This window comes from Cryptomeria japonica, chromosome 9 (assembly GCF_030272615.1).
Source record: "Cryptomeria japonica chromosome 9, Sugi_1.0, whole genome shotgun sequence".
NCBI classification, from domain to species: domain Eukaryota; kingdom Viridiplantae; phylum Streptophyta; class Pinopsida; order Cupressales; family Cupressaceae; genus Cryptomeria; species Cryptomeria japonica.
Genome location: NC_081413.1, coordinates 750269394 through 750288041, shown reverse-complemented (window position 1 = coordinate 750288041; position 18648 = coordinate 750269394). Strand labels below are relative to the sequence as shown.

General features: G+C 36.5%; 2 protein-coding genes across 3 annotated transcripts in view; both read left to right on the top strand.

The window, feature by feature from the left end:
- LOC131064647 (developmentally-regulated G-protein 1) overlaps positions 1-18648 on the top strand; it is a 178399-nt gene that overhangs the window by 24926 nt on the left and 134825 nt on the right. Inside the window, exons 2-3 of one of the 2 annotated variants that reach the window (XM_057998866.2) lie at positions 3791-3878; positions 14436-14503. In XM_057998866.2, the coding sequence (XP_057854849.1) occupies positions 3809-3878; positions 14436-14503 (138 nt within the window). In that variant the 5' untranslated portion in view covers positions 3791-3808. Of the gene's footprint in view, positions 1-3776; positions 3879-14435; positions 14504-18648 lie in introns of both variants that reach the window. The other variant, XM_057998867.2, reaches the window with a different exon arrangement.
- Positions 1293-1775, top strand: LOC131064620 (secreted RxLR effector protein 161-like). Its single transcript, XM_057998808.2, has one exon. The coding sequence runs from the start codon at positions 1293-1295 to the stop codon at positions 1773-1775; it is 483 nt and encodes a 160-aa protein (XP_057854791.2).

The following is an 18648-nucleotide window of genomic DNA, read 5'->3' as shown; positions in this document are numbered from 1 at the left end:
GGTAGAGGGGGATGTGTGAAGAAGGACATGCTGTGGCGAGGGAGACATAAGGAATGTTGATGAAGCACATGCCATGGTGGAAGGGGAGAGCAATATGAGGGGAAGGAACATGCTGCGGTGGAAGGAGTGTGGGGGATGCGAGGTAGGGATATGCCGTGGTGAAGGGATAGGTGAAGGATGTGGGGAGGAAGCATGTGCCGTGAGGAAGATAGGGGTGCAGGATGTAGAAAGGGGATGTGCCATGATGGGAAGGGAGAGAAGGATGTGGGGTGAGGAAAGGTAGTGAAGGTGAGATGGGCGTATAAGGGGATAAAGGGAGGTAAATGGAGGATGGGATGAAATAAGGATGGGTGACAGTGGATAAAGGGAGATATAAGGATGGTTACCGGTGGGTAGGGAGGTTAGGCAAAGGGAAGTAAGGGAATGAAGGATGGGGGGGTGGTGAAAGGGTAGGTTAGGATAGGATGGAAGTTGGGAGGTAGGAAAGTGAAGGAAGGGAGGTAAAAGGATGTGAAGGATAGGATGGGGGTTAGGTAGGTGAAGAAAGGGGGTTTAGGATATATGGCGTGGGCTAGGATAGGATAGGAAGGTAAGTGGGTGTGGATGTGAAAGGTAGATAGGAATAGTAGGAAGTGAGGTGGAAAGGGAGGCATAAGGGATGTGAAGGGTGAAGGTAATGAGGGATGTGGAAGGTGAAAAGGGGTAATGGAAGGTGAAGGGGAAGGAGGGTGAAGGTAAAAAGGAAGATGATGGAAAGGATAGATGGAAGGAGGGAAGGAAGGATGGAGGGTGGAAGGAGATGAAGGAAAATGGAGGGAAGATGGAGGTGGATGGAAGGAAGGGAGAATAGAGGGAGGCATGAAGGATGTTGCGGCTAGGGAAGGTGTAAAGGATATGGAGGATAAGGGATGAAGGTTGAAGGATGAAAGGAAGGGTGGATGAAAGGATTATGGAAAGGTAATCAAGGACGGATAGGTGAAAGGAAGGAAGGATTGAAATGTATGGACGGAAGAATGGAGAGGCAGGCTCCCTCATGTGAAGATTTTACCCTTGAATTTTATTTCGGGAATCCAAGGAAAGAAATTGATATTCCAAATTTCACTCTTTCATACATTTCTTACTCCGAACCTTCATCATGGAATTCATGCTTGGACATGACCTGGAAACTGCATTGCATCTTCTCTCAAGTAAGAGGTTGAAAGCTCCAAAACTATTGCTAAGCTAGGCGACTAAACTAAGACAACTACTCTAGTAAGCGAAAAAAAGTAGGGGTCCCCATTTGCAATGGGGCGATGTGTGAAAATGTCACAACAAAAAGGCCTTCGGCCAAATCTGATTCACCTATTGAGAATGAATCCACATTCCGACAACTAGTGGGCAGTCTCATCTATCTCACTGCCACTAGACCTGATCTCAGTTATGTTGTGAGCTACATTTCTTGTTTCATGACAACCCCTATAGCTGAACATTGGATTGTAGTGAAGCGTGACCTGTGCTATGTCAAGGGCACTTTTGACTTTGACATTCTGTATGGCAGAAACAAAGATCTTAGACTCATTGATTACATAGTCTTAGATTGGGCAGGCTATGTTGATGACAAAAAATCTACATTTGGATATGTCTTTAGTTTGGGAACAGGTACTGTTACTTGGACTAGTAAGAAGCAACAGGCTGTAGCTCTTTCCTCGACCAAAGCAGAATATTGGGGAACTGTAAAAACAACTTGTGAGGCAATTTGGCTTCGAAGGATGCTTTCAGACATGCAAATGTCTTAGGTGGGCCCTTCACCCCGCTTCTGTGACAATCAAGGGGTGCTCAAACTTGCCAAGAATCCAATCTCCCATGAACGAACCAAGCATGTTGAGCTTCATTGTCAATTCATTTGAAAGCTGGTTGAAGACGGATCAATAGATTTTTAGTATGTTCCAACTGAGGATCAAACTGCAGACATCCTCACCAAGGCTCTGGGCTTAGATAAGTTCGTCAAATTTAGGGGACAATTTGGTGTAGTTGACAAATTGACCATTAATGGAGGGTATTAGAAGAATAATTTGTTATTATTTCTTTAATGGTCAATATTGTAATATTAGTGTAAAGTGTAAACTTAGTTAGATTAGCTAGTTTTCTTTTCTGTCGTGTGTGATTGATTGTGTCTTTTAGAAACATCGTATCCGTAGTTGCTATATGTACATATTATTCTTTCAGTAATAAGCATGTAATTACCATTTAATTAATAGTTGGTGTGGGGGGAGGGGAAATGGCATGGCTAGCTGTTCACTACAGCCCAGTTAGAAGAAAACATATATTACAAAAAAACACAAAATTGAAGAAAAAGGATGTGGCATTGGCTTTGTTTTAATGCTCTAGTTTCAGGATGAAACAATAATGTCATCTTACGAGTAGCTTGTGCTATAGATGACATTTTCTTATGGTACTCAAAATTTCGCCCAAACTTGATGAAACATTGCTATCAACATGTCCAATACCTAGTATTTGGCAACCACAAGCCACATCTACAATTTCTATATAAGGTTTTTTAAAAGATTAGTGATTTTTTTCAGCCTGCTATAATTCTCAATTCAAGTAAATTTTGGTTTTGACGACAGCACTGGTCGCTTCAACCAATGAAAGTCATGAGCAATGTAAAGGAAATTGCCATTTTAGTGTACCATTGACTTTTAAATTATTAGATGTGCACACTATAACAGAAAAATTTCTGTACTCTATTAAAATACAATCAATATACTTGATGCCTATGCATTGCTTGTGATAGTGTCTAAATCATTTTGAAGTGCCATTTATATAAACTTGAAATTCTAGTTCAGTATGGTAGACAACATTTTTTTAGTAACAACGTAATCTTAAATTATGTTTACCCCAAGTCTAGCTCAAGTAAGATAAGGTGATTGCAAAAGCAGAAGGCATCCAATCAAACTGTTGCATTGGTCATATGATCATTTAAACTACAAGAGCACCCCAAAACCTTGAGGTATTTATACAATATTGCTACTACTTGAATATGAATGAACAAACATTTGTCTATTCCAAGTGGTGAGTATTCACACACACACATGTATGTATGTGTATACTTATATGTATATGCTGCCACTTGAATATGAAGGAACAAAGATTTGACTGTTCCTAGAGATAAGCATGTTAAATTTAATATATATAAATGCCAGTTATTAATATTGGTTAGTAAATATTCACATTGACAATGAAAGTAATGAAAATTATTTAACTTGTGCATTGACTCACACAAAATCTGAAATTTCAATTCAGTTATAAAAGTATGTACATTGTATTAAGGTTATATAATGTATATGATGAATGCCTTATCAATCTTATTGTATGAAATTATGAATACTTTAAATTTCTTATATTTTAAGCATTTCCCTTTTTTTAATAGCCATCTGTTGCCATCCCCTAAAAACTTGCCTCCGAAAAAACCCATCTTGGAAATGTGTCGCCCATTCTTGGAAACTTGGTGTAAAGTATATGTGAATCTGAAGCCTCTAATATGATGCTGTACAAAATTTTAACTGCAGCACAGGGTATGGAAATCTATAACTTCGCTATTTTATCACATTGTTTCAACTAATTTCTAGCCACACTCTTCGTTTCATAGCAATGGCACTAAATGCACGATTATGTTTTATGCTAGTCTTCAAATCTTTTACAGCTCCATTACAACCTTATACTGAAGTCCTGTACTAGTTTTAATAGTGGATTCTTTTTTTAGTTTACTGCAACAATCATTAGCTCTGACTTTGCAGTTTTTGTGGTACAGCTAGATAAATCAGGCACAATGGGTATTATAGAGAAAATTAAGGAGATAGAAGCTGAAATGGCACGGACACAAAAGAATAAAGCTACAGGTTCATTTGTTGCTTTTACTTCAATTCATATTTGCTAGTATCTTTCATGGATTCTTGACGTGTTTCATGGTATTACTGTTATGTGTCTATGGATGTACAAATTTTATACCGCCAATCATGGAAAAATGCTGTGAATGGATTTAAAAGCTTTCACTCTTAGATCCTAGGTCAGATACTTATAGATCATAGATCTTTGTGTTTAATTATGATTTACTTGCATTGGTTTGACTTTCACTGCAGAAAAATTTCTTTGGTAGATCATTTATTTATCCTTATTCTACTTGTTAGCATTTTTATTTGTCTTTTGTGAGACAACATAAAATGGAAAGGTAAAACCACTTTTCAAACTGTAAAAGGAAGCTCCTTGAGACTTAACTAAACCTAAAACTAACCTTAGGCTAAAACTATAAAAATACTTTTCAAGTATGCACACTATACACAATTTTAATGAGGAGTTTTGCATAAATGTAAATTACTAATTTGACTATGTTTTTGCTCTAGATACATGTGCGGGAGTGTTAACAGTCAGCCTTTGCAGTGAGATTTACAGATATAATGGAGGGTGAACTATGAAGCACAATGAACAAACGCATCTTTTTGATAGCCAAAATAGAAACTAGTATTCCATTGCAACAAAGATTTTAAGGGAAAATGGACAAAGGCTTACTATTGGCTAAAGCAAAGACTAGTAGATCTACATCAACAGGAGAAAATTATACAAATTGAACATCATTTGAATTTAGAAAATAAATTTCTACTTGTGTAATGTCCCTTTCTAAAATAGGATTTGATAATAAATGATAATAAAATTAAAATATAAATAAATAAATATAATATAATTAAAAGTTAATTAAGTTTAATGAAAGGTCAAGAGGCATGCAATGAAGAGTTGTGACTCTTTCGAACATGAGATATAAAAGGGAGAAGCGTTCATTTGAAAGGGGATATGGAGGAGGGAAGAAACAATGGAGCATAGGAATGAAGGGTCAATGGAAGGAGAAAGGAATAGTAAGAGAATCAGGAAGTGACCCCTTCAAAAGGAAAAAATTATGAAGGTTTGTGCTCTTTCAAAAAGGTGATAATTGTGAAAGTTTGTGACTCTCTCAAAGGGGAGAAGTGATGAAGGGTTGTGACTCTTGCAAAGGGTGGTAATTGTGAATGTTGTTACTCTCTCAAGGGGCAGAAATGATGAAGGGTTGTGACTCTTTTGAAGGGTGGTATTTGTGAAAGGTTATGACCATTGCAAAGCGCATACATGATGAAGAGGTGTGACTCTCCCTCACATTGGAAGATATAAAGAGGAGAAGGTTTCATTTGAGGAGGACATTTAAAGGAGATGAATTTAGGGAATAATCTATCGTTTTCAAAGGCAACAATAAAAAGTGGTGACTCAATTCATATGAAAGTTGGTGACCCTTTCACCAATAAAGCATAAAGGAGAATTCATTCGCAGCATTGAAGGATCACTTATCAATCATCATTCATGAATCTATCAAAACAAATGCTTCATTCGTCCATCAATCATTAATCCCTCAAGAAATCAAGCAAACGATCAATCAGCAAGATAAAGCAAACAATCATCAAACCCACCTCAATCATCACTTCATTTTGGGATCAAGAAAAACAAACAATTCAGCAATCAAGCATCACTCTATCAAATCAACATTCATTCAATCATCATCCACCAATATATCAAACTAATGTTCATTACATCGGCACTTATCAATCAGATCACGGAGTTTTAGATATAAATTGTATTCAGAAATAAAGCAGCCATTTATATTTAGTAGAATAATTGGTATGCAATATGATTAAGTCTGTTATTTAATCTCTTATATGAATCATTGATTTATCTATTTGATTAGCTTGACAATCTACCAAGGAGTTAGAACTAATAAGCATTCATCAGATTTAATAGAACAATTTTATTAGAAACAGGCAAGGAAACATAGTAGGGTTGTAGGAGTACAAGTCCTGTCCAAAGTGTACACCCATTGAGTTGGTTGCTTGTGGGCCAAGGGGTCAGGTTGAGTTGGTTGCTTGTTCGATGCTCTTGGGCTTAATTGTGGAGGATAGTCTCCCGACATCTTATGGTGTTTTCCCCCCAAGTGTCTAATATGGTTGAAGCTATAGTGTGCATGCTTACAAATAGGAATCTTCATTATCATTTTGTTAATGATTAATTGATTATTCTCCCAAGTTCAATTCTTATTACATAATTTAGTGAAAGAATACTCTTGTAGATAAGTTATATTTTTGGATTTGTCATTCTTTTGGGCAAAATTAGGTATATCCCAAATGGAGACATTACAACGTGATATATAAAATTGTTAGTGAATAAGAAGCATTAATACAAACCTGGATAAAGTGAAAAATAATTGAATGATTTATTTACGAATATACAATGTATATAAAGAGAATTACAAGACGTTCTAAAAAGAATGAACCGTTCAACTAAAGCTTCAACATGAAGCTAAAAAGCTAAAACGCTTAAAAAAGCTAAAAAGCTAACTACGCCTTCTAATAAAAGTAGTAGTTATACTAAACGAACTAAAAAGACAACCAAGTCGACAACTAAGATGCCCATTATAGAATAGATATAATATTATTTTAATACCCTCCCTAATGGTCATCATACTCAATACCCTACAGAAAACACTGCAGGTTTTTTTGATCACAAATGCAAAGCAAAGAACACTTTGCCACTACAAAGATCCTCCCGGTATATGCAGAATGTTAATGACCAAGAGTATCGAAAGCTGTCCAACCTAATGTAATCCTCAGAAGCCTGAAACCATGATTTTGAGGAAAAATTGGCAAACCCTCCAATGAGCAACAAACATGATTTTGATAAAAACTGCAAAAACTTTTGCAGAAGAGTATCGAGCACTGTTTGCTCCAGCAACTTCAAAATGGACTGCAAGGTACCACGATTGTAGATGTTCGCCCTAGCAACTCCAGGTGCAACCCAAAACAGATTGCAACAAAGCATAATTTTTGTGGAAAAAACCGTCAAACCTTGAAAATTGGATTTATAAATCATCGTTTTTGTGGAAAAAATTGTAAAACTCTGATAACCAAAATCCCATGCGAACATCGCGAATTATAGATGATAATTTTCAAGGAAAAATTATAAACCCTACGAACAATTTTTGAGGAAAAAATCGTGAAAACCCTCCTATGATTTTTTATGGCAAAAAAAAAGAAAACCCAAAAAGATAATTTTTGTGAAAAAAATTTAACAAAACCCAAAATAATTTTTTTTGAAAACTAATTTTTTAAGGCAAAAAAAATTTAAAAAACCAGAAATAATTTTTTTAAGGGACAAATTATAAAACCTGGAATAATTTTTTTGAATCCAAAAAATTATAAAAACTCAAAACTTTTTTTTTCAAGAGACAAATTTTAAACCCAACAAATAATTCTTTTGGATAGAAATTATGAAAAACCCATCATGCCAAAAAAATCATCCATAGGTTTTGAGAAAGCTTAGTAGCAGGTACAAAAAACTCGGCGTAGAAGACCCTAGGGCCCAAAAAAACTTGATTTTTCTTTAAAAAAATTGTAAAAAAAAAACCATCAAAATGGCCGCCACCATCAAGGACAACACGGTCTCAAAAAAATGCGAAACGCATTAAACACGCGTAGGAAAAACGTTTATAATGCAGCTGAATATCGCACAGAAATGGCGAGGGGAAAAAATGTTATCGAAGATATGTTGCAGATTGAGAAAAAAAATCGTGAAAAAACACCGTCGGATAGCTTGTAAAAAAACGCCAATTTTTTTCTGTGTAGAACACTAATCCATAGAAACCCTATCTGTCACAGGAAAAGAAGCCGCCCTTTTCAGAGGCCTGCGTCGAAAATAAACCTCCTGCAATTTTTGCATGAAAAAACCTTTTTGGAAAAAATTCGCGCCGCCATAAAAAACACAAACACAAGTCGCGAATGAAGCCATGAAGTTGCAGAAAAATCTGGCCCCCCCCCCCCATCGCCATCGTATGTAAAAAACCGTCGCTAGAAAAAACTTGGAAATCCGACAAAAATATTGTTGATTTTTGGTGGAAAGAAGCTATGCAATGCAAGTAAATGAACAGAGGTCTCAAAAAAATTGAAAACACGAAGCCCTCAATTTTGCAAGAAGAAAGATTCAAAAACCCTTTACAAACCCACAAAATAAATCCATGAAAATTCCGACACAAAAAACCTTCAAAAATCTTTCGTGGCACAAACCCTCTACGATCCGAAAGTAGCAATATGTTTTTTTCATTAAAAAGCACTTCAAAAATTGCTGAAAATAATTTCCAAGTAGAAGGGCTTACGAATTTTTTATTAAAAAATTCGCCAAATTCTAAAAAATCCCATCGACCTGCTTTGATACCATGAAAAATAATTTAATGATTTATTTACGAATATACATGTATAAAGAGAATTACAAGATGGTGTTCTAAAAAGAACGAACCGTTCAATTAAAGCTTCAACATGAAGCTAAAAAGCTATAAATGAAAAAGCTAACTATGCCTTTTAATAAAAGCAGTAGTTACACTAAATGAACTTAAAAGACAACTAAGTCGACAACTAAGATGACCATTATAGAATAGATATAATATTTTATTTTAATAAGTAAATAGCTGGATAGGACAGCACCTCTATTAATAATAGAGGTTTTACATCCACCAGAGGTGTCTATATTTAGTTACCTCCTTCAAAAGGCTGAAATATATCCAATTTCAAAGTGCAAACAACAAAAAAGCACTAACTGTCTATATACCTGCTTTGACCAAGGATACAAAATCTGGACACAGAGATCTATACTGTATCAACACTGCACAACTATCTACCTACTACACAACATATAGTAATAAAACACCATAGTAATAAATGATAAAACAAAAAACCATGAGGGAAGAGGCACCATTATTTATTGTCCAAGGGGCTTGAAATGCTCTCATAAAACCTTTGAGCAGCAAGGGCCTGTGCTACAATTGGGCAGTCTTCACTGCAGTCCACATGAGCCTCCCTAGATGCAACTTCCTCCACCAGCCTCATGTCATTTGGAATCCACAGCTCCCCACGACCCAGACCCCAGTCATTACCATTTGCAACAACCTCATTATCATCCACCCCAATATCACGCCTATGTAATGTCCCCTTTTTAGCTTGTTCCTATTTTTGAACAATTAGCCTATCATTCTGACCCTCGTAGGCTAATGAGGATGGACAAAAGGTCTCTTTCAGTTGGTATATACTCTAGGATTCAGTATGCTTTGGTTTGGCTTTTGTTTGGCATTATTTGGATCTCATTTGCTATACATTTGCCATATTTACTATCTATAGTAAGCCAAAACTTGCTCAAGAGGGGACCTTTCTATTTTTAGAAAGAGTATATGGTCACATGGGGAAAAGCAGGATCGACTCCCATTTTAGACGGCATAACAAAATGTTAAGTATTTTGGGAGCTATTAATATTTTAGTGGCCAAATTAATATTAAATCATTAAATGGCTTATTATAAAGTTATAATCAAACTTTATAATTTCACTTAAGTTGAGGGTCAAGTCATCATTGGAAGGGGCCATTTATTCAATTAATTCTTGGAAGCCTAAGCCAAGGTATTAATAAAAGTATTGGAGTTAATGAAATATTATTTCATTTAAATGATTTAAAATGCCTTTTTGGAGAAATTAAAATTTCTTTGGAGATATATAAACCTTGGAATTAGAAGTTCGATTCATTATGTGATTATTTTTTCTAAACTTGTTTGTTGGAGAGCATTGGGGTTTGAAGAGACCAAGGGTTTTTGCAAATTTCAGAATTATTGGGCATTGGAGAGCGTAGCATCTTCACTGCAGCAGCTATCTGAGGTTGTGCAACATTCAATTGAGGATTGCTAATCAGTTGGCCTCACACAGGGGTCAATATTGGGCGAATTGGAATGAGAAATCAGTGGGTTTTTAATCAGATTTGAGGAACCAGATTGCAGGCATTCATATGTGATATTTAGGAGTGTTTTGGAACCATCTATATTCAGTTATGACTTGCTTTTTGGGCAGCCACAGTCAGCATTAATTGCGCTACCTGTAAAGGGGCAATTTTTTTGTTTGAACTTTGAAGGCATAAAAATTTCTGAATTTAATCTAGAAGGCAGCAGCTTACTATAGGGGATCAAAACGCCGCCTTTGGAGGTGTAAATCAAAGCTTATGTTGCAGATCAAATCGTTAAATCAGGTTCCTATTGCTCTATTGTAGTTGCTTTTTGGATTCCAGTCAATTCATAAGGGTTCAAAAAATAATTGGTTCCTTGTTAGCTCTATGAAATTCATGTTTTAATGTATGCATCTTGTTAAGTTTCTATGTACTTGATCATTTGTATATTCCTTTCATTCAATATATCTGAAAATTCTAAAAAAGCAAATAAAAAATCAGAAAACTCAAAACCAAAATAAACCCTCATTCACCAACAAAACATCAGAGAACCGGCATTGAAGACAAGGGGTCTCTACAGCCTACCCTGCAGGCCTTCCTCCCTCACATACTTTCCCAAATCATACCCTTCCGATCTTGCCAGATTGCCAGTAACAAACAGAATGAAAGTCAAATTTCTGTTTCTCTCCGCATGGCCTTGGTTGTATTTCTCCAGCTCCATAGTCTACAGAATGCAAAATTTCCTTGTCTTCCCCCCTGCATCCTGGGTCATGTAATATTGGTGGGCCAATGGAATACGATTCTGGTCATCAATGTTGCCTAGGATCCAGGACCGCATCGATTTCCCCCAAGAAGGAATGCCTGAAAATCATTTGGCACACCACCTTTGTTCTAGGTTTGCAGACACCCATCTGAATGCAAATGGCCAGAAACATGACCGGGATGCTCGAGTTCACTTTATACTTGTGTGTCGCCCGCAAAAACTCCGAGCCCAAAATCTTCCTAACCGCATGCAAAATCAGAGGTTGCTTTGATTCCAGAACCATCTGGAGACGCTTCTCTGTAATCTCCCCAAGAAATGCCATTTGTTGCTTGGTTGATTCCAAAAGAATAGGGGTGTCCATATCAATAGCTTCCAAATTACTCAGAAGAAGGGAATTATGCGAGATGCAACTCCTACCATACTTACCAAATGTATAACTCCCTTCACTAAGAAAGGTTGCGAGTCGTATTGATTGCCTATCTAATGAGATCATACCTCAACCCATACTCTAAATAAATTCTGAATGCAACCTTTATTTATTATAATTCCTTCTTAGGACATGAAGGCTTAGGTTGTTGCCATCTAGACATCGCACTGATTCGAGTACAAACCACAAATTTGGTTGATATTATGTAATAGATAGTTTGCCACTTGGAAATAGGCTTAGACATGTCGCTTGGTTATTGAATACTTAGTTGTCATATCCATACTTGCCAACTTCCTTGGAAATTTTCCCATCAACTACTGCCCAATCCTCGTAATTATTTCCACAACCAATTGCTATCAATTCCAAATCATTTTTCAGAGTGAATAGTATCAATGTTACTTTTTTGCTCCGCCACCTGTTTGGCCAAGTCATTTGCCATCCCATTGCCTTCTCGATAAATATGACAAATTTTAAATTCTACAAAACTTTTCAAAGCATTTGTGATTGGCGTAAGCGATCTCTCAAGTCGCCAACTTACCACCCATTGATTCTTGATTGCATTGATCATTAAAAGAGAATCCCCTTCAAGAGAGATTTTTTCTGCCCCCAATTTCCTAGCAAGCTCCACTCCTTTCAAGGCTGCTCGATATTCTGCTATGTTGTTAGTGGTCTTCCCAATGTATTCAGCCGATACCTTGATGGTGTGACCGTGGTCATCTCTAGCTATACAAGCAACACTTGCATGTCCTGGATTGCCTAAGGAGGCTCCATCAAAGTTTATTTTGATCCATCCCTTCTCCGGAGCTTGCCAGCATGTAGTCTTGCATTTTTCAGCAACAACCGATTGTGCAAACTCATAGCCCTTGGGAACCATCGGACCCGAGAATTGCCTCAACAACTCATTGTGTCGATTTGTAAAGATATTGGACTTACTGATACACCTTTTAGTTGCTTCATTTACCAATTCCACAATTCCAGCTTCCATCTTTGACACAAGAATTTCCCTAGGCATGGCCTGGTCCTTGAAGACCCTCCTATTCCTTTCTTTCCAGAGTTCCCATATGACTGTGGAGGGGAGAATTGACCAAATACTGCTGAACATACCTTTAGGCATCAATGTTGGCCAATATATGAACCATTCCTTGATGCTCTGAGGCTCCACATGCTGAAAGCCTAGCTTTCCCAGAAAGAATTTCCAACAAAATTGAGCATAAGGACAGGCCTAGAGGAGGTGATCAACGTATTGTGCATTGCTGTTACACAACAAACATCTGCTAGGTCCACAAATTCCAATTTTGGCAAGTCTATCCTGAGTCATAATCCTACCCTGGATGGCTAGCCAGGAGACACCAGCTTTGGGAAGGACATATTTGCCCCAAAGGAGTTTGATTGGCCAAAGGCCTTCCTCCAAAGCAGCTTCTTTCAGCCTATACCCAAGCTTTACCTTGTATTCTGCTTCTTGGCTGTGTATGAATTGCTTCATGGGCAACAACAATTCCCTCTGTGATAGACCTACCCGGGGCAAAACCACTCTGTTCTTCCGAGATGATCTTATCCAAAATCTTCTTTACTCTATTTGCCATTACTTTAGTGATTATCTTGTAGCACGTATTACATAAAGCAATTGGCCGAAAATCATTCATACCTGAAGCATCTTTCTTCTTGGGGATAAGGGCTAAAAAGGTATGATTGATGGATCCTAGAATTGTTGCTTTTTTTCAAGATTCCTCTGCAGCCTTGAGTAAATCATCTTTAATGATCTCCCAAAAGGTTTGATTGAAGCAAGCCGGAAATCCATCAGGTCCAGGGGCCTTGTCAGGGGCTAATTGAAAAGTAGCCTTTCTGAGTTCCTCCAAAGATATAGGCCTGGATATCTCCCTATTCTCCTCCTTAGAGATGATGCTGGGAATCTGATTGAGAAACTCAATCCTAGTAGCTCTCTAATTTATGTTTTGATTATCTCGATTCTGAAAGTATCCCATTGCTTCTCGACTGATCTCATCTTTGGAGCAGATTACAGTCCCGTCTTCTCTGATCAACTCTAGGATTTTGTTTCTGTTTCTATTTGTAACTGTAGAGTTGTGAAAGAATTTATATTATCATCCCCTTCCTAAAGCCAGAGCTTGTGCGACTTTTGTCTCCAATATTGTTCCTCTCAAATCAAGATTTCTGCTTGCTCCGCTTTAAGTTTTTGCTCCAATCTGAACTCTTCTTCTCTCATTCCTGGAGATATAACTTCATTTAGAACCCTTAGTTCACTTTCAATCCTTTGGCTTTCAGTGAAAATGTTCTTGAAGTGTACCCTGTTCCACTCCTTGAGTTTAGTCTTTATGTATGAGAGTTTCTTATGAAAAATAAACATCTTGGAATGGTTTCCAATCCTACATTCCTTCCACCATTGAGTCAATGAGGCCAAAAGGGATGGATCCCTGATCCTCATCCTCTCAAACCTGAAGGGGGACCCACCAGAATATGGACTTTAATACAAAGTTAATCAATTTAATTAATGAAATTACAAACACAATTAATAACTTCAAGTGAGCACTAATTTCTGCAGCATAGGCTTAGCATCAAACAACATTGCACAAAGTACTTCTTTATGGGTTAGAATAAAGAGTATTAAGAGACTTAAGAATATTAATTATATATCCCAAAAAGAATTAATTTAAAGCAAGCCTACCCTCAACTGCAGGAAGAATTGAAAGAAAACACGTCTAAAGCAAAGTAATTTTAAAACAATTAATAAAACACCAAGGTTTAAAATACGCTTATAGTTATATTCATTGTTGGGAAACAGCCACTACTAAAATTGACAGCTGCTTTATGTAGCTGGTGCTAAAAGTAGCATTGTTGCACATGAATGATTTAGTATTCTGAAGCAATTTTGTGTTCAACACTTGAAGAAGCAACTGTCCCTGGAATCTTCCTAAAAAATAATTTTTTTAAAAACGCATCTTTCTAAAAATAGTAAGTTGGACTCCAGAGCTCATCTTGGTATTCTTTGGAAAAGCAAACTTGATAAAAATAGCAGTTTCTGAAAATATAAATTTTTGTAAACTTTCAGATTTCCCATTGAACACGGGAAATTCAAGCATTTGATTATGCCAACCTTTTGCATTTCTTCTCCTGATGCATCACATTTTAACACAAATGAAAGAGAAAAATCAGGTATTAAATAAGATTAGAATAATTTTAAATGTTTATGGTACAGGGTGGAAAATTGCATGAAAGCTTCCACCGTGTTTAAATCTTTGTTTGATTCATATATACAAAGAAGGAAAGGAATGTCGTGTTGAGAAGTTTGCATTGATGATAATTATATATATATTTTTAAATAATATGATTGCTGCTTAGGCAATGCAGATTGCTCATATTTTTCTGAACTTATGAAATAGTTTAAGAAGGTGAACGGTCACATTTCACCAAGCTTGTAATTATTGCAGAATACCATTTGGGGCAGCTTAAAGCGAAGATAGCCAAGTTGAGGACACAATTGTTGGAGCCACCTAAGGTTTGAGTGTTTCTTACCAGAAATTTCTAGTTCTAATTATAACAAAATGATTTTTTTTTTGTATTTTCTCTATATCTAATTCTAAAATCATATGATAACTACATTATTGTGAAGTGGTGTTCCTACTGATGTTATTCAATTTAAGTTGCAATATTTCTAGAGTACAGGCAAGCTTGTACCCATGAAAACTCTATATGCAATGAAACTAATGCTGTATATACTTTTTGTCCAGCTTTTCCTGAATAGTTTAGCTTTTTCCTTAGTCATTTGACTCATTTCTGTATCACCTATACCACTATTTTTTAGTTATTTCTGTATCACATACACTACCATTTTTGTGATAGATTAGTGAGGATTCTATCGAGGCCATTATAGATGCTCATACAAAAAAGATAATAAGTAGAAATAAAATGGCCATATCAACCTAGGGCTAGCAGATTTGAATATTGCTGTTATGGCTTGAAGTGGAGGGGGAAGCTCTGTAGACACACTCAAAAACTAAACATAAGCTTATTGTTTGACAGGAACCCATAGAAGGAGAAACGAAATTCACTGATAAGGAGCAGGTGCCTTATCATTGCAAATACTACCCTAGCCACCAACCCCATGTGCATGTTCTTCAGCATGCTTAGAGAACCCTTTACCAATCTTCACTGTCATTGCATCACCTTTAGGGTAGGACACTTGGCTCCCTTTGCAGTTGGCCAGGTATCGAATCTTGGCATCTAGCATGATCTCTGCACATTAGCTGCATGATCCAGATTCCATCCTCCAGCAAAGGCAAGGTAAAGAAGCTTGCGATCTCCAACTTAACCCTACTTTGAGTATCCACCAGATGCTTGACAACCATTTTTAGATCAACACACATCAAACTATTAGAGCTGATTATACACTGCCAAAAGCTCCTTGCTGAACATTCTTAAATCTCCCATAGTAGTCACCTGCTTTAGTCCATCTGCCACACCTCTGTTTTGACCTCAATGTAGTTTGCTGAAAACAGAGGACGCATTATGTGTATGTAGAATCACACAAGACACTCATTCCACAATCTCTGTAGCCAACATCTTCTCTTCCAATTTTCGCAGGAAATCCTCCATGATTGAAGCCCTTGAATGTGCCACAGCAGTGTTCCCAGAGCATTGTTGCCCTAGGATACTTTTGAAGGTTGAGGGTTTCTAAATCAGGGCAGTAGAATATGTTACACAGGTGCCATTTAGAAATCAATCCTCTGTAATAGGGATCCTCTGGTTTGGCTTTAACCAAAGCATTGCGAAGAACCATTCAAACCTGCATATAGAGAAGAAGAAATATTACCAGCAAACGAGCACTCACAAAGTTGACTTGCAGAAGGACCTGCAGAGTGAAAAGCTGAGTGAAGAAATGAAGATTACACGCATGAAAGGCAAGCCAGCTCCATGCCTTAAAACTCACGCCATCGGAAACTTGCACGAACAAGCGGACAAAAGAAACTTCTCTTCCAAGACAAAAATAAATTAGTGTTGCCATTTTTGAAAGAAAATAATGAACTATGGGGGCTGCAATCATCATCAACATAGTTGCTGCCATTTATATATACATTTTTTATCTTTATTACAATAAATAATACAGATGATTACAGTTGGAAAAGTGAACAATTAACCTAAACTAAGAATCTGTAAAACCAAAGTTAGGGTGGAAAATCAATATCCATGAATGAGCCCATGCCATCCAATGCATACGTCTACTTATTGAACAAAGATGAGGAAGAGGATTGATCTACTCCTGCATTTTCCAAAAGATTAATGACCTTATTGCATTCTTGGAAACAATGACTAAAACAGATATCATTGAAAGACTTGTAGAAAACTAGGGTTTCATCAAAAAAAGTTCAAATTTATCGACTTTGATATGCCATTTTATTCAGTCCTTGAATAATCACTGAAAAATCTCCCTTTGTTATAAGATTTTTGCATTGCATGGCAATAGCCATAGGGAGACCTTTGATGAGTGTTTTCCATCCAGCTTCATTATTTGTCTTAGGACATATAAAGAAGGAACCTCTTTATAATAATAATAAAGGCTAATTGAATCTTGAATAACATCTCCCTCCCCTATTAAACGTGGATTACTTCATGAAGCACCATCAGCCTTAAGTTTGCAGAAACCTTATGGATAATTCATCCAAGATGATTGATTTCTAACTAACTGCTTATCTGTTATCACATTATCATGGTATACCACTACTTTCTTCATGAATGTATCTTAGACCATTTTCTATCCTTGTGTTGGAAATGCTGTCATTGATGTCAAAGGTATATAGACAATTGGAAGTTGTCATTAATGTCAAATTGTATAAGTGAATTTGGATTGATTGTCAATGATGCCAAAGGGTTCATAGAGCAAAGATTGATAGACGAAATAACTGGCATCATTATTGTTGATGTCAAATGAAATCTATGTCAAATGTGGGCAAAAAGGAGATCGTTGTCGAAGTGTAATCCATATCAATAGGATGGTCGACTCCATGCAGCATTGCATCTATAATATTGATTTTTTATTGGAGGAATTAAATTATCTTATAGTCTTTTAGACTGACCCCCTAATTTTGAAGTCAATGTTTTGAAACTTGTTTTAAAGGTGGTCGATTCTCATTATGGCAGTGAACCATGTTAAAGGAAGGCAACAAACTATCATTAAATACAGCATGGGAATTAAAGATAACAAACAGTAATTAATGACAGTGATTAAGATAAATGATGAAGTCTTAAGAGGCAGCGATCTGCATATGCATTCAAAAGAAAACATATGAGACAAAAGAAAAAAACATTTAAGGCAAACAACAAAAAATGACAAAAAACAGAAAATGACAAAAAGCAGAAAATGGCAAAAGTGGACAGCTATTTACAGAGGAGATGCTTATTCATAAATGTTGATTATTTTCTTGTCATTGATGTCAAAGTTTGGTTACTGGTTGTTGGGTTAAGCTTCTTATCTACTTGTTTGTTTGAGCAGCTCGAGCTGCCTGTGTGCTTATTTGTTTTGGTCAGCGGCAGCTTATTTGTTTTGCTCAACAGTCAACTTTATGCCATATCATTTTGGTGGGACCAGATTTTTCCTTTAAGTTTTTTGTGAATATTTTCCAGCCAGTGATATCATTTTGGTGGGACCAGATTTTTCCTTTAAAGTTTTTTTTTTGTGAATATTTTCCAGCCACCAATATCATTTTGGTGGGACCGGACTTTTCCTTCTGAATTTTTTTGTGAATATTTTCCAAGCATGGCTGGATGTTAAAACTTTTGTGCCACATCATTTTCTTTTGTGACACATCATCAGCTGTGTGTCAACTATTTGAATATCCTTTGACCATTTTTGGCATACATGGTTTAGTGTTAATATTTCTTAATAAGGAGTGTTGGCGGCCTGGTCAATTAAGATGTATAATGTATTTTCAGAAATCGCTTGGAGAATGGATGATAGTGGTCCGAGACTTTTGCTGATGATAATTAGTTTCTTTGCAGGGTCGTTTTTTTTAAGCCGAATATTGCTGTATGGTGGAACGAATTTATTTATTATGACAGATATCGTGCCTACTGTTTTAGGCATATGTGTTTATGCATTTAAGTCTGAATTCATTGGTTTTATTTTGAATTCGAATTTGTTTCGTATTCAGATATTTTAGGGGAGTTTATGACTTGCAATCATTTCACCGTGTGGCTGGGTTGTGGTGGAACGCATTTGACAGAAGTTTTTTAATAAGTCGGACCATTTAATTACTTCATGAGGTGGAGATTGTTGATGCCAAAAATAAAGAAGATATGCATGGCATTTTTCTTGAAAGTCGTTTTTGACAGAAAACTCTTTTCGGGATTGACTGCATGCGTCAGGGGTGCTGGAGTTGGGTCTCATGAATGAGTGATTATTATGTTTAGATGTGTTGTAACTGAAAATACAGCAAGCTATTCTTCTGATTTGAGATATATATTTCTGAACAGGGATATATATTATTTTGGTTCGTGGATTTCAGGGGTGATTGAGATGTAGAGTGGACACAAAAAATATATTTCTTTGTGTCTGTGCGTTGAATAAGCAGAACAGTATTGTAATGCTGAAAGGTTTTCTTTTGTCAAAATCTTACACTGAATTTATAGTGGAGTTCGCCTTATGTG